Below are 15,000 nucleotides of genomic sequence, written 5' to 3' on the forward strand. Positions count from 1 at the left end.
TTTTTTCAATTTTTTTTATTTTTATTTTTTTTTTTTTCCTATTGTACGACGACATTATTTTTTTTATTATAAAATATACATATTTAGAAAATAATAATAATAATAATAACAATCTACAACAAATTAAAATAATAATAATAATAATAAAAAATGGATATTGACGAACAAATTATTCAAGATTATTCAAATTCAAAATTAGATGTCGTTCAAATTGATGGTTTAGTTGTATTAAAAATCATTAAACAATGTAAAGAATATTTACCAGAATTAGTTCCAGGTCAATTATTAGGTTTAGATATTGGTACAAGTTTAGAAGTTTCCAATTGTTTCCCATTCCCACCACGTGATCAAGAAGATGAAAATAGTGAATCAATTGCAGATTATCAATTAGAGATGATGAGATTTTTACGTGAAGTCAATATCGATTCCAACACTGTCGGTTGGTATACACCAACTTATCTCAATTCATTCTTTAATGAATCTGTCATTGAAACTCAATATAACTATCAAGCAACCATCAATCAAAAATGTGTTGTAATTGTTTATGATCCAATTAAAACTTCACAAGGTACACTCTCCTTAAAATGTTATCGTTTAACTCAATCTTTTATGGAATTATTTAAAGATCAATCTTTTTCAAGAGAAAGGTATATTATTATTATATTAATAATTTATATATATATATTTTATTATTTTTACTAATATAATTAATTTATTATTATTATTATTTATTTATTATTATTAGATTAGATCAAGCAAATTTAAGTTTTAATGATATTTTTGAACAAATTCCAATTAAAATTCATAATTCACAATTAATTAATGCACTTTTATATGAATTTGATGGTGCTTCAAATAATTTGACAAATAGTTTCGATAGATTAAACATTAGCAATAATATTTATTTAGAAAAAGTCGTTGAAGGTATGACCGATTGTCTCGAATCATTGAATCAAGAATTGAATAAAGTTTATATCAATCAAAGAAATATTCAAACTCAAAAGACTAACTACATTCAACAAAAGTTTTTAGAAGGTCAAAAAGTAGATGAAGATGAACTTGCCTCCATGATCAAACCACTCAATCCACCTTCAAAATTAACTTCCCTCTTACTCACTAATCAAATCAATAACTATACCGATCAAATTCACTCTTTCAGTGGAAATAGTCTCACTAAATTAAGTTTATTAAAAGATTTACAAAAATAAATTTTTTAAAAAAAATAAATTAAAAAAAATAATAAAATAAAAAAAAAAAAAAAAAGAAAAAAAAAAAAAAAAGAAAAAAAAAAAAGAAAAAAAAAGTTTGGTTAAAATCCTTTTTTTTTTTTTTTTTTTTTTTTTTAATTAATAATTTTGTATTGTTTAAATAATTTTTAAAAATAAAATAAAGAAAAAATAATAAAAATAAAAATAAAAAAAAAAAAATAAAAAAAATGAAAAGAAATAAAATATAATAATAATAATAATAATAATTTTTGTTTTTAAAAAAGAGCATGCATTTACTTTCTATTTTTAGGATTTTTTCCATAAGTGCGACATGCGAAAAAGATCGTTAGTTTTAATGGTTTAACAATTAAAAAAAAAATTTTATTTCCATTTTTTTTTTTTTTTTTTTAATTTTTTTAATTTTTTTAATTTTTTTTTTTTTTTCAAAATAAAAAATTAAATAAAAAAAAAAAAATTATAAAATAAAAATAGATAATTAGTATTTGTGGGTAATAAAATTTTTTTTTTTTTTTGTGGGCTGTGTTTAAATTAAAAGAAACTTTGGATAGATTTTTTTATTAATACTTATTTATTTATTCATTTATTTGTTTTGTTTAAAAAAATAAAAAAAAATAAAAAAATAAAATAAAATAAAAAATTTTTGATTAAAATTTTTTTATTTTATTTTTTTTTTTAATTTTTTTTTTTTTTTTTTTTTTTTTTGACATATTTTTATTATAATAAATAAATAAAACCTTCGCTCCTTTTTTTTTTTTTTTTTTTCTTTTCTTTCAATAACAAACCTGTGGAATAGAAGAAAAAAAAAAAAAAAAAAAAAAAAAAAAATTTTGTTATTTTATTTATTTATTTATTTTTTTTAAAAATATCAATCGTTTATTAATAATAATTAATAATATCTATCATTCCACATATATAAAATTAATTTCACCAAAAGACACACTTTCATTCCAATAAATAAAAATCAAAATTTTGTTTTTTTTTTATTTTTTTATTTTTTATTTATGTATATTAATAAGTTTATAATAATATAATAGTATCATTTATTTATAATATATATTTTTATATTTTAGCTATAAAAAAAAAAATAAAATAAAAATAAAAAAAAAAAACAAATAATAGTAATAAAAGAAAATAAACAAAATTTAGGTGTAGGACGAAAGTAGAAGAAAAAAAAAAACAAAAAATAAAATAAAATAAAACAATAATAATAATAATAATAATAAAAGTGGGTAAAACTCAAACTCAAACTCAAACTCAATAAACGAATTGATAAAAAAAATTCATACATAATAAAAAAAAAAAAATGTCATCGATTAGAGTAGTTTGTAGATTTAGACCACAAAATAAGTTAGAATTAGCGCAAGGTGGTGATTCGATTGTATCGATAGCACCAGAAAATGATAGTGTCACAATCAATGGTTCAGAATCAAATCATTCATTTTCATTTGATTATGTTTTTCCATCAAACACAACACAAAGAGATGTTTATGATCATGCTGCAAAACCAGTCATTGAAGATATTATGGCAGGTTATAATGGCACTCTTTTTGTATATGGTCAAACTGGTTCAGGTATGTACATATATATATACATATTTATTTAATATCTTTATAAAATTTACTAATATTAACAAATAATAAATAAATAGGTAAAACATTTAGTATGACAGGTATTAATGATCCAAATGGTGATCAAGAGTTAAGAGGTATAGTACCAAGAATGATTGAAACAGTTTTTGAATTTATATCGAATGCAGATGAAAATATAGAATTTATTGTTAAAGCAAGTTATATTGAGATCTATATGGAAAGAATTAGGGATCTCTTAGATACAAGAAAAGATAATTTAAAAGTTAGAGAAGAAAAAGGTAAAGGTGTTTGGGTAGAAGGTACATCTGAAGTTTATATTTATAGAGAAGAAGATATTTTAGATGTTATTAACACTGGTATTAGTAATAGAGCAATTGCTGAAACAAGTAAGATATATATATAATTATTATTTATATAAATAATACATATACACTAGAAATTATGTTAATGATATTATTATTATTATTATTATTATAGGAATGAATGCAGAATCATCTAGAAGTCATAGTATTTTTATATTAACAATTCAACAAAAGAATTTAAAGGTTGGATCAATTAAAACAGGTAAATTATATTTAGTAGATTTGGCAGGATCAGAGAAAATTAGTAAAACAGGTGCACAAGGTACAACATTGGATGAAGCTAAAATGATTAACAAATCATTATCATCATTGGGTAATGTTATTAATGCATTGACCGATGGTAAATCGACACATATTCCATACAGAGATTCAAAATTAACTAGAGTTTTACAAGAATCGTTAGGTGGTAATTCAAGAACCACTCTAATTATCAATTGTTCACCAAGTAGTTATAATGAAGCTGAAACAATCTCAACATTACGTTTTGGTAGTAGAGCAAAGAATATCAAGAATAAAGCAAAGATTAATCAAGAAAGAAGTGCTGCTGAATTGAAAATACTTTTATCAAAAGCTGAAAATGAAATTGAAAATCTTAAAGGTTATATTAAAGAATTAGAGACTGTTTCAGGTGTAACTGTTTCAAATTTAAAAAGTAGTGGTAGTGGTAGTGGTAGTGGTAGTGGTAGTAGTAGTAGTAGTAGTGGTAGTAGTGGTGGTAGTGGTAGTGGTGGTAGTAGTAATTTATCAAATTCAGTTAATTCAACTTCAAATTTAAATACCTCATCAAATACTTCATCATCAAATGTAAATGCAAATGCAAATGTAATAACAACAAGTGTTTCAGCACCAACATCACCAAAAGATACAGAATTAATTAAAGTTTTACAAGAGAAATGTATACAATTAGAGAAACAATTATTTAAAAAAGAAGAGGAGAAGAAAGAAATATTAGAACAATTGGAACAACAACAAGAACAAATTCAAGATAAGGATCAAGAGATTGAGGGATTGAATTCAATGATTGAGAGTTCGAATAATATTAATTCTTTATATCAAAATAGTACAAATGAAAATAGTGTATTGAATGTACAATTATCTGAATTAAAATTAGCACTTGAAAAAAGTAGATTCGAAGCTACTGAACAATCTTTAACCATTGAAGGATTGAATGAAGAGAATCAATCAATTAAATCTCAATTGGAGATTTTAAAAGATCGTATTGCACAAAGTGGTGATTCCTCAATCGCTTCATTAGTACCATCAACTCCAAAATCCTCAGCTGAAATGGATCCATTAGCTACCGCTTCAAAACATGCAGATGAATGGAATGAAAAAGCTGAACAATTAAAATTATTACAAAGAACACCTTCAAAAGCTGTCGGTTCTTCAAAATCAAATACTGCAACTAGTTCACCAATAATTTCTTTAAATATTTCTGAATCTGATAATATTGGTTCTGGTGCAACAACAACAACTAATAATAATAATGCAACTATTACACCTGCTACAAGTAGTAATAATAATGTTGAACAACAACAACAACAAGTTGAAGAACTTTTACCATCAGTAAATGAACAATTATTAGAAAGTGAAAATCAAAAATTACAAAAGAGAATTCAAGAGATTGAATTAGAGTTTGAAACGTATAAGATTGCCAAAGAAAATTTAACAATGCAAAAAGATTTAGAGATTGAACAATTATTAGAGAGTCAACGTATTAGTAGTAGTTTTGTTGTTGATCCACGTAACTTGGATGATGAATTGCCAGCAGAGATGATGTTACAAGCTGAACAAATTCGTAAATTGATTGCAGAAAACTCTGAACAAAAAGTACATTTCGAGGCAACAAAGAATGAAAACTCGAAATTAAAGAATAGAATTGAAATGATTGAAGAGGAGACTAGACAACGTATGGAGGAGGAATTGAATGTATTGCGTGAACAAACCAATCAGAAACTATCGGAATTTGGGTCATTGAAAGAATCTTTGATTAGAGATTTAGAGAATAGATGTCAGAAAGTTATAGATCTAGAATTGGTTTTGGACGAATTACAAGACCGTATCGTGACTTTGAACGAGCGTCTAAAGAGAGTTAATAAACCTGGTGGTGGCGATCAGGAGGCTGCTTTCGTTCAATCGAAATTGGATGAAATCACCGCTGTAAAACATCAATTGGTCATTGAGAATAATAAACACAAGACAGAGGTTGAACGTTTGAAAAAGTTATTATCACATCGTGGTGAACATATTTTAATTTTAGAGAAAACAATGGCAATCAATCAAGAGAGTCTTTTCAAATTGGCTTTAAATCATAATGCATTAACCATTGAGCATGATCGTGCAAAGAATGAATTGGAGAAATTAAATAATTTATTATCTCAAGTTGGTGTCGATGCTCAAAATACTGGTGGTGCTCGTGTTGCTAGAGTTATTAGAGGTGGTGGTGGTAATAATCAATTAAAAAAATTTAATCATTCATCATCATCATCTACTTCATCATCATCAGCTTTAAATCATTCATCTATAAATAATAATCATACAACTCCAACTCCATTATCTGCAAATCTTTATAGTAATACAAAAAGAAGTACAAAAGAATTAAATACTGGTGTAAAAGCTGAACCTTTATCATTATCTGGTTCTCCATTTAATACTTCAATACCTTCTTCTCCAAATCATACAAGTAGTAATAATATTAATAACAATAGCAATAATAATAATAATAATAATAATAATAATAATATAGGTAATAGTGGTAATATTGGTGGTGTTGGTAATAATAATAGTAGTATAAGTAATAGTAATAATAATAGTAGTAGTAATTTAAACGCAAATTTAAATGGTAATACACCAGTTAAAATTACATCTGAAAATAGTTCATCTTCTTTATGGAATATATTTAAAAAGAAATCACCATCTTCAACACCACCTAGTTCAACAAATAATTTATCACCACAATCACCACAAACCCCATCTCATTTAAGTGCTGATGGAAGTGGTAATATTTCACCAAACCTTTCCCCACCAATTCCTGTCAATTTCTCATATACTCCTGCAGTTGTAACATCTTCAACAATTAACAAAGATCAACAAAAAGATTAGAAAAAAAAAAAACCAAAAAAAAAACCAAAAAAAAAAACCAAAAAAAATCCATCCTTTAATATTAATACTTTAAAATTTATAATAATACTATAAATTTAAATTAATAATAATAATTAATAATAATAATAATGGTATATTTATACTAAATTCATATATAATAATAATAAAAAAAAAAAAAAAAAATAATCGAAAAACAATTAAATTTTTGTTTTTTGACATTAATTTATTGAAACATACACACAAAAAAAAAAAAAAAAGAAATCCAAATTTTATTTTTTTTTATATTTTTATTTTCTTTTTGTTTTTGTTTGGACCTTTTCTTGTTTTCTTTAAACATGGATATAGAAAATTAGTTTTTTTATTTAAAGGTTTGAAAAAAAACAAATGGAAAAAAGTGTGGGATTTTATTTTTTTTGTTCGATTTAGGAAATTAGTAATTTAACACCAACTATTTTTGAGTTTTTTAAATTATAAAATAATACCACACATTGAAATTTAATGTGTGGTATTGTTAATTTTTTAGTTTTTTTAAATTTACCCTATCCAAACTTTTTTTTTTCTTTTTTAGTTTTAAATAATTTCCCTTGTAATCTATATTAACATTTATTTATATATAATTATTTATTTATTTATTTATTTATTTTTTATTTTTTTATTTTTTTATTTTATAAAATTTGGAAATAGGATTATATAAATTTAAATGGTTGTAAATAAAAAAACTTCAAAAGAAGTTAATATTTACGATAATGTAGTATTTGAAGATATTGGAGAATTTGCAAGTAAAAAAAAAAAACAAGATAGATTTAAACATATTAATGCAAGAAATCCATTAGTAAAAACTTGGAAACCATTATGGTTAATAAGATTAGGTTCAAGTACTGGTTTAATTATTACATTGTCAGCAAGTGGAGGATTAATTTTTGGTTATAATACTGGTATTATTGGTCCTGCATTAGGTCATATTAATAATGAATACCATTTGAATACTATTTTACAAGGTTTAATAGTTTGTTCAACTTTATTAGGTGCATTAATTGGTTCAGTTTCTGGTGGTTTTTTAGCAGATTGGATTGGTAGAAAAACAGTTGTTTTATTAACAGGTAAATAATATAATTTAAAAAAAAAAAAAAAAAAAAAAAAAAAAAAAAAAAAAAAAAATAAAAAGAAAGTTTAAAATATTGATTTATTATTTTTTTATATTATGTTTATTATTATTATTATTATTATTTTTTAAAAAAAAGCAATTGTAACAATTGGTGGTGCAATTTCATCAAGTGCAACTAATCCATTAAGTTTAGTTGCATCATTAAGAATTATTTTAGGTCTTGGAGTTGGTATGTCATCAGGAGTGTGCCCATTGATGGTAGCAGAAGTAGTACCAGTTGAAAAGAGGGGTGTATATGGTTCAGTTTTTCAATTATTTATTACACTTGGATTGTTATGGTCAAATGTTATGGGTTTATTATTAATTGAATCTGGTATACATAATTGGAGATGGATGTTTGCAATTGGTAGTTTACCAGGATTTTTTATGTTATTATGTTGGACAGTTTTAAATGAGTCACCAGTTTGGGTTGAAAATCAAAGATTAAAAAAAGAAAGAAAATTACAAGAGTCGGCAATTTCAAATTCTAAACCAAAAAAGAGTTCATTTAGAATTTTAATGGAAAAAAAGAATAGAAGACCATTGTTTATTGGTGTGATTTTAGCAACTTTCCAACAATTGACTGGTATCAATGCTTTTATGTATTTTTCAAATTTAATTTTCTTTAAAGCTGGATTTACTGGTGAATATGGTGCTATTACTTGTTCTTGTATTTTACAATTATGGAATGTATCATTTACAATTATTGCTGCATGCACAGTGGATCGATTGGGTAGAAGACCATTGCTTTTCATTGGTTCAATTGTTATGACATGTGCTGATTTATTGATTGCATTGTTTTATGTTGCTTTGACTGGTAAGGTTCAAGGTTGGTTATCAATTATTTGTTTATTTATTTTCGTTGCAGCATTCGCTATGTCCATTGGTACATTATTTTGGTTTATTGTAAATGAAATCTTTGATCCAGAGGCAAAAGATATCGGTGCACCAATTTTAATTGGTTTACAATGGTTATTCAATATGTTACTTTCTTTAACATTTGTGGGTGCAGTTCCATATATTGGTGATAGTACAATGTTTTGGATTTTTGGTGGTATTGGTATAACTTGTGTTGTTTTATTGGCAATTTTCTTACCACCTGAAAAAATTCAACAAAGTGAATTAGAATCTGACGTTTTACCAGATTCTTTTAAACAAGCAGCTACAGTTTATAATGATGAAGTTGAATTATCACCATCTGAAAAAAAGAATAATTTTTATATTCCAAATGAAGATGCCGAAGAAATTTTAGAAAATTTATCTGAACTTCCAAGTGAAAATATGGAAATTCCTAGAAATATAGAAAATTAAAAAGTGATTAAAAAAATATTAAATTTTAAAAATAAAAAAAAAAATAAAAAAAAAAATAAAAAAAATGTTAATTTAAATATTGTATTTAATGTTAAAGAAAAAAAATAATCATTTAATTAAATCAGTTCTGATAATCAATATTATGTATTTTTATATTTTCATTTTTATAATGTTAATTTCTAATTTTTATATCTATCACAAAAAAAAAAAAAAAAGTTTTTGGTGTGATTAAAAAAAAAAAAAAAAATTAAAATAATAATATACCCCACAAAGATGGTGGGTAAATGAAAAGCTATTTTTAAATTAAACACTATTCGAATAAAAAATATATATATTTTTTTTTTTTTTTTTTTTTTTTTATTCAAATTAATTTTTTTTTTTTTTTTTAATTGGAGTGAGTGAATATATATTATACATTATTAAATTGTTTTTATAATTGTTATTTTATAAATAATTTTTTCCTTATTTTTTTTTTTTCAATCTGTTTTAATATATTTATATATATGTAATTATATTTAATTTTTTAAAAATGAATATTGAAAATAATAATAATAATATTATTAATAATATTAATAATAATTCAAATAATGATTCATTAAATGATTCTACTACTAATAATAATAATAATAATAATAATAATAATAATAATAATAATAATAATAATAATCATATAAGTATTATTAATGGTGATGATAATAATGTATTATTTTTAAAAGTTTGGAGAAATAAATATTTAAGATATAGAATATTTCATCTATTGAAAAAAAGTTCAATTAATAGAATTAAAGAGTATAATAATTGTGAAGAGATAAAAAATTTAGAAAATTCATATTATATTAAACATTTAAAATTATTAGAAATTTCACCAATTCCAATTAATGGTATTCCAAATTCAGTCAGATTGTTAAAATTGAATTGTAATTTTAATTTAAAATTATTGGTTGGATCATTTTCACTATCAAAGAGATTAGAAAAATTAAAATTGGGTGAAATTTTCAATCAAACTATAGAGAAAAATCTATTACCAAATAGTTTAAAGAAAATTAAACTTGGTTTAAAATTTAATCAATCATTAGAACATTTACCATCATCAGTTACTTCAATAAAGGTTAGTGGTAGTTTTCTAAAGCCTGAAACTATACCATCAACAGTAACAGAATTGAAATTATATTTTTTCTTTAATAAAGAGAATTTAACAACTAATGATATACCAAAGTCAATAAAAACATTACACATGGATATTTGTTTCAATAATATATTAGTAGTTGGATTTATTCCAAATTCAGTCACAAAATTAGTATTGGGTCCAAAATTTTTTGAATGCTCATTAAAAGCTGGTATTATTCCAAATTCAGTTACAGATTTAACAATATCACTTGGTTGTCTATTAAGTCCAATTAAGAAAGGTGTAATTCCAAATTCAGTTAAAAAATTAAAAATCATTGATTTAATTGGTAGTATTTCATTCAACTTAAAGAAAGGGTCAATTCCAAATGGTGTTGAATATATAGACTTTAGTGATTTTCAATCCAATTATTTAAAGTTGGATAGATGTTTAATACCATTCTCTGTGAAACAATTAATTATTAATAATGCCGAAATAGATTTATCAACATTAAAACATTATAGTAGAATCTCTTTATTTTTTAAAAAACATTATCCAATAATTTTGCTTTTACTCTTAATAATACTTTTTGTTTCATTTATTTCAGCTCTTGTATATATAATATCTAAACTTTTTTTCTAAATTTTTTTTTTTTTTTTATCATTAAAAAAAAAAAAAAAAAAAAAAAAAAAAAAAATTCTAAAACCACCAAAAAAAAAATAAAAATAAAAATAAAAATATAATATAATAATAAACGAGTTTTTTTCATTTTTCATTTTTCATTTTTTCATTTTTCACTCTTTTTTTTTTTTTTTTTTTTTTTTTTTCCCAAACAATCAACCATATTAATAAAAAAAAAAAATGATCTGTAACAGGTTACAAAATTTTTTTAAAATAAAAAATCAATTAAATAAATCAATATATTTTAGATCATATACAAGAAGCTCAGATGAAGTAGTTTTAAGAGATATTAATTATATTAATGAATTAGGAATCAAAAAAAATAATGATAATAATGATAATAATAATAATAATAATAATAATCAAACATTAACAGAAAATAATAGTAATAATAATAATAATGATATTAATAATAATCAAACATTAACAAAAGAAGAAAATAATAATAATAATAATAATAATAATAATAATAATCAAACATTTACAAAAGAAGAAATTAAAAATAATTATAAAAATAATTATAAATATAATTATAAATATAATTATCAAGTAATTGAAAATGGTTATAAAATTCTTGATATTTATGAAGGTAATAATAAAATATCAATGCAAGATAAATATTATGAATTAGCACAAAAGGCAAAAAAAAATACTTTAGTATATTATTTTAATAGTATTATGAGAGAGAGAAAAAGGTTTTTATTTGAGTAAGTTGGTTTATAGTATTAATATCTTTTTTTTTTTTTATAAATTCAAATTATACTAATTTACCAAAAAAAAAAAAAAAAAAAAAAAAAAAAAAAAAAAATCTTCAAGATTGACATGTTATTTACAAAATTGTAGAAATCCTCTTTTAATTAAACATTTATGGAATGGATTAAATGGTATATTAAAGAGGGATCCATCAATTGCTAATAGTTTTTTAAAATATTTTGGTGATAATGGAAATCCAACACATTTTAGATTTGTAGTAAATTCATTAGATTTAGATCAATGGGATTCAGATACATGGGATTGTATATTATATTTTGAGATTAAAAGATATATTTTAAATGAACCTGGTAGTGATAAAAATTTAATTGATAAGTTTATCAAAGAAATAAGAATTAGAAAGGTGGAATTTAATAATCAAATGTTGAGTTCATTATTAAACTATTATATGTTTGTAGGGGATTTAAATTCTGTGAAATTCCATCTTAGACAATTAAAAGTTGATACAGTAACCTCAATAACAAAGGGTCAAAATGAGGGAATGGCATTTCCATTTATAATTCTCTCAAGTATTACAAAGTATTTCCTTGATATTAATCCATTGGAAATTATTAATATAATTAAATCATTAATTCAAAAACATGGTACACCAATGTTGGAAGATATTAATTTCACTCAACTCGTTCATACACTAGTGAAATCCAATAGATCAGATGAGTTCTTAGATATTTGGCAATCGATTCCAGAGAAGTCAAAAACATTATTAGTATACAATAGAGTGATTGCTTACTTTGCCTTGGTTGATGGTAATATTGATTTTGCAAATATCTTTTTAGAGAAATTAATGCAACATCATAAACCAAACTTTCAATCCTTAGAACCAATACTTGTTGCATCAATTAAAAGAGATGAACCAATCATCAAGTTGTCTGCAATCTTAAAGACAATGAATTTACTTGATTTGAAATATTCAGCAGCTATTATTTATTGGTACTTAAGAAAATTCCCAAAACAATTCCATAGAGAGAAGATGGCAGTTAGGCTACTTCATAATCCAGATCATTTCGCTAGAGTTTTTGTAGTTTGTGATAGAATTAATGATGAAGAACATATTGAAATTAAAAACTTTCTTTTAGATTCAATGGCAAAATCACCAAATCCAAATAGTTTCTTAGATGCTATCATCTATGAATACCTTTATATAGATGATTTCCAAAGTGCATTATCATATTATACCATAAAAGTTAAATCATTTGAATCGTTCAAAACCAGTGAAATGCTTATGGCTTTTGCTGAATACCATAAAAAAAAAGGTGAGACTGAATTGGTTCAACATTTCACATCACAAATAAGTCAAACAACACCATCCACTGGTAGTTTACAGAAAGTTCTTTATTTTCTAGAGAAAAGGGTTGAAGAGAATTTTAAAAATAATTTCTTAAAAAAGGATAGACTAGATTCAATTACTCAATGGTTATCTCAAGTAACTCCAATAGAGAATTCAATCAATGAAATTGGTAGTTATAATAGTTTTATTATGAAAAATGGTGAAATCGATAGTTCAATAGTTTCTCATAAAAATTTAATTTATAATTCAATCAATTCTAAAAATAATTTATTGGAAAAAATATTACAACCAAAGAATAACTCTACTGAAATTAAATTTGAATTAGAGAAATCCTTAGAGAATCAAAGATTACCTCCATTGGAAACATTATTCAAAATGTTGGATACAATTTATTTAAGTGATCCTCCTGGTTTCCTTTCTTATATTTTATCATTGAATACTCAATCTTCGGTATTACTACTCACCTATTGCTATTCAACCATCATTAAATTCGATATCGAATACGGTTTAGTTCAAATGGAACCTGCATTCAAAGCAACATCTTTAACAATGTCACTTTGGAGTGCCCTTTTAATAAATTCAATTCGTCAAGGTTATTATAATATCACCTCTAAAATCCTTTACTTTTTAAAAAACTCTAGAAAATTAATATCCAATCAAGCCCTATTCATATTTGGTCAAGAAATTCAAAATATCAGATTCAAAAAAAATAATATCAATTTTAATTATAATGAAAATGTTAAATTGGATTATCATGAAATTAGTAATACTGATGCTTCAAATCTATTCAACTCTAATCAAGATGGAAAATTCAAAAATTATTATTTAAATAATTTTACAGAGTCTCAAGTTAATGATTTATATAAATCTATTTTAAATACAAAAGTTTCAATTTTCTCATTATATCAAAAAATTGTTACGATTCAAACAAGTGATAATAATAATAATAATAATAATAATAATAATAATAATAATAATAATAATAATAATAATAATAATAATAATACTACTACTACTACTACTACTACCGATCTTACATTTAATCATTATTTTACACCTTTTAAAAATTCATGTATTAGTATTTTAATTGATACTGATGATTTAGAAAATGCAAATTTACTCTTATCAAGATTAATTGAATCTGGTTATTATAATCGTGAAACTTTATTATTGGCAGTTGAAATCCTTAGAAAATCAAAAAAATTCACAAATGAACCTGAAATCATTCATACATTAAAATCAACTTTAACACCACTATTAAAATCTTTAAATATTACAAATGAAGAACTTTATCATTTAACTGAAGATCCAAATGTTTTTGAAAATTCAAAATTCATTAGATCTTATTTATCAATTCCACAAATTAATCAAATTTGTGAATTAAGAAATCAAACAAATTCATATTCAGTTTTAGTTAATATGAATAAAGCTTGTGAAGAGAAAATTTTTAATTTAATTGAAACTTGTAAAGCCATTTAAAAATAAATAAAAAAATAAATAAATAATTTTTAACATTAAAAAAAAAAAAAAAAAAGTGTATATATAATTTTATTTTATTTATTTTATGCTTGTGAAGATGTTAACCATTTTAATTGACTTTTATATGACGGAGTTGATTCTAATTTATTTAATAATTCAATTGGATCGGAACTAACAATAATTGATTTTGCAAAATCACTATCAACAAAACCACTACCAACACTTGTTTTTAATAATGCTACTAATGGATCATAATAACCATTTATATTTAAAATACCAACTGGTTTTGAGTGAATACCTAATTGATTCCATGTAATGCATTCAAATAATTCCTCTAATTTAATTTAGTTTTTATTAGTTTCAAATTTAATTATTTAAATTAAGATTTGATATAATTGTTTCCCAAACTTACCAAAAGTACCCATACCACCTGGTAATGCAATAAAAGCTTCGGATGAATTATACATAATTTCTTTTCTGGTGTGCATATCATCAACAAATACAACTTCACCAACAGTTACACCTGAAATTTCTTTTGGTGATAATGATCTTGGAATGATACCTTTAACTCTTCCACCGGCATTTTGAACACCTTGTGAAACTGCTCCCATAATACCAATATTACCACCACCATAAATTAATCCATAATTTCTTTTTGCCATTTCTTTAGCTAATACTTCTGTTACTTGAATATATACTTCATCATTTCCTTTTCTACTTCCACAAAATACACAAATATTATTGATTTTATTAACTGTTTCCATTTCTTTTTATTTATATATATATATATATTAGCGGTTTTAATTGTAAATGAAAAAAAAAAAAAAAAAAAAAAAGAAAAATTAAAAAAAAAAATTAAAAAACGAAAAAAAAAAAAAAAAAAAAACAAATTTAATTCATTATTTTTAATGCTTTGCTTTCTTGGGAATTTTTTGGGAT

The 15,000-nt window shown here is 22.8% G+C and overlaps 6 protein-coding genes across 6 annotated transcripts; 5 read left to right on the top strand and 1 right to left on the bottom strand.

Annotated features, from left to right (window-relative positions):
• Positions 1-150: 150 nt before the first annotated feature.
• eIF3s3 (Mov34/MPN/PAD-1 family protein) lies at positions 151-1,208 on the top strand (the record flags this gene model as incomplete). Its single annotated transcript, XM_635754.1, has 2 exons — positions 151-647; positions 746-1,208. The coding sequence occupies 2 exons, from the start codon at positions 151-153 to the stop codon at positions 1,206-1,208; spliced, it is 960 nt and encodes a 319-aa protein (XP_640846.1).
• Positions 1,209-2,532: 1,324 nt separating this feature from the next.
• kif3 (kinesin family member 3) lies at positions 2,533-6,282 on the top strand (the record flags this gene model as incomplete). Its single annotated transcript, XM_635755.1, has 3 exons — positions 2,533-2,800; positions 2,878-3,204; positions 3,296-6,282. 3 exons carry the CDS (start codon positions 2,533-2,535, stop codon positions 6,280-6,282), a joined length of 3,582 nt encoding a protein of 1,193 aa, XP_640847.1.
• Positions 6,283-6,982: 700 nt separating this feature from the next.
• On the top strand, positions 6,983-8,737 carry DDB_G0281155 (sugar transporter family protein; the record flags this gene model as incomplete). The annotated part of the gene is made up of 2 exons (XM_635756.1): positions 6,983-7,382; positions 7,524-8,737. The coding sequence occupies 2 exons, from the start codon at positions 6,983-6,985 to the stop codon at positions 8,735-8,737; spliced, it is 1,614 nt and encodes a 537-aa protein (XP_640848.1).
• Positions 8,738-9,266: 529 nt separating this feature from the next.
• Positions 9,267-10,484, top strand: DDB_G0281157 (hypothetical protein; the record flags this gene model as incomplete). Its single annotated transcript, XM_635757.1, has 1 exon — positions 9,267-10,484. One exon carries the CDS (start codon positions 9,267-9,269, stop codon positions 10,482-10,484), a length of 1,218 nt encoding a protein of 405 aa, XP_640849.1.
• Positions 10,485-10,703: 219 nt separating this feature from the next.
• DDB_G0281159 (hypothetical protein) lies at positions 10,704-14,061 on the top strand (the record flags this gene model as incomplete). Its single annotated transcript, XM_635758.1, has 2 exons — positions 10,704-11,230; positions 11,340-14,061. 2 exons carry the CDS (start codon positions 10,704-10,706, stop codon positions 14,059-14,061), a joined length of 3,249 nt encoding a protein of 1,082 aa, XP_640850.1.
• Positions 14,062-14,144: 83 nt separating this feature from the next.
• DDB_G0281309 (hypothetical protein) lies at positions 14,145-14,825 on the bottom strand (the record flags this gene model as incomplete). Its single annotated transcript, XM_635759.1, has 2 exons — positions 14,145-14,395; positions 14,474-14,825. The coding sequence occupies 2 exons, from the start codon at positions 14,823-14,825 to the stop codon at positions 14,145-14,147; spliced, it is 603 nt and encodes a 200-aa protein (XP_640851.1).
• Positions 14,826-15,000: the final 175 nt, after the last annotated feature.

Source organism: Dictyostelium discoideum (genome assembly GCF_000004695.1).
Source record: "Dictyostelium discoideum AX4 chromosome 3 chromosome, whole genome shotgun sequence".
Classification (NCBI taxonomy): Eukaryota; Evosea; class Eumycetozoa; order Dictyosteliales; family Dictyosteliaceae; genus Dictyostelium; species Dictyostelium discoideum.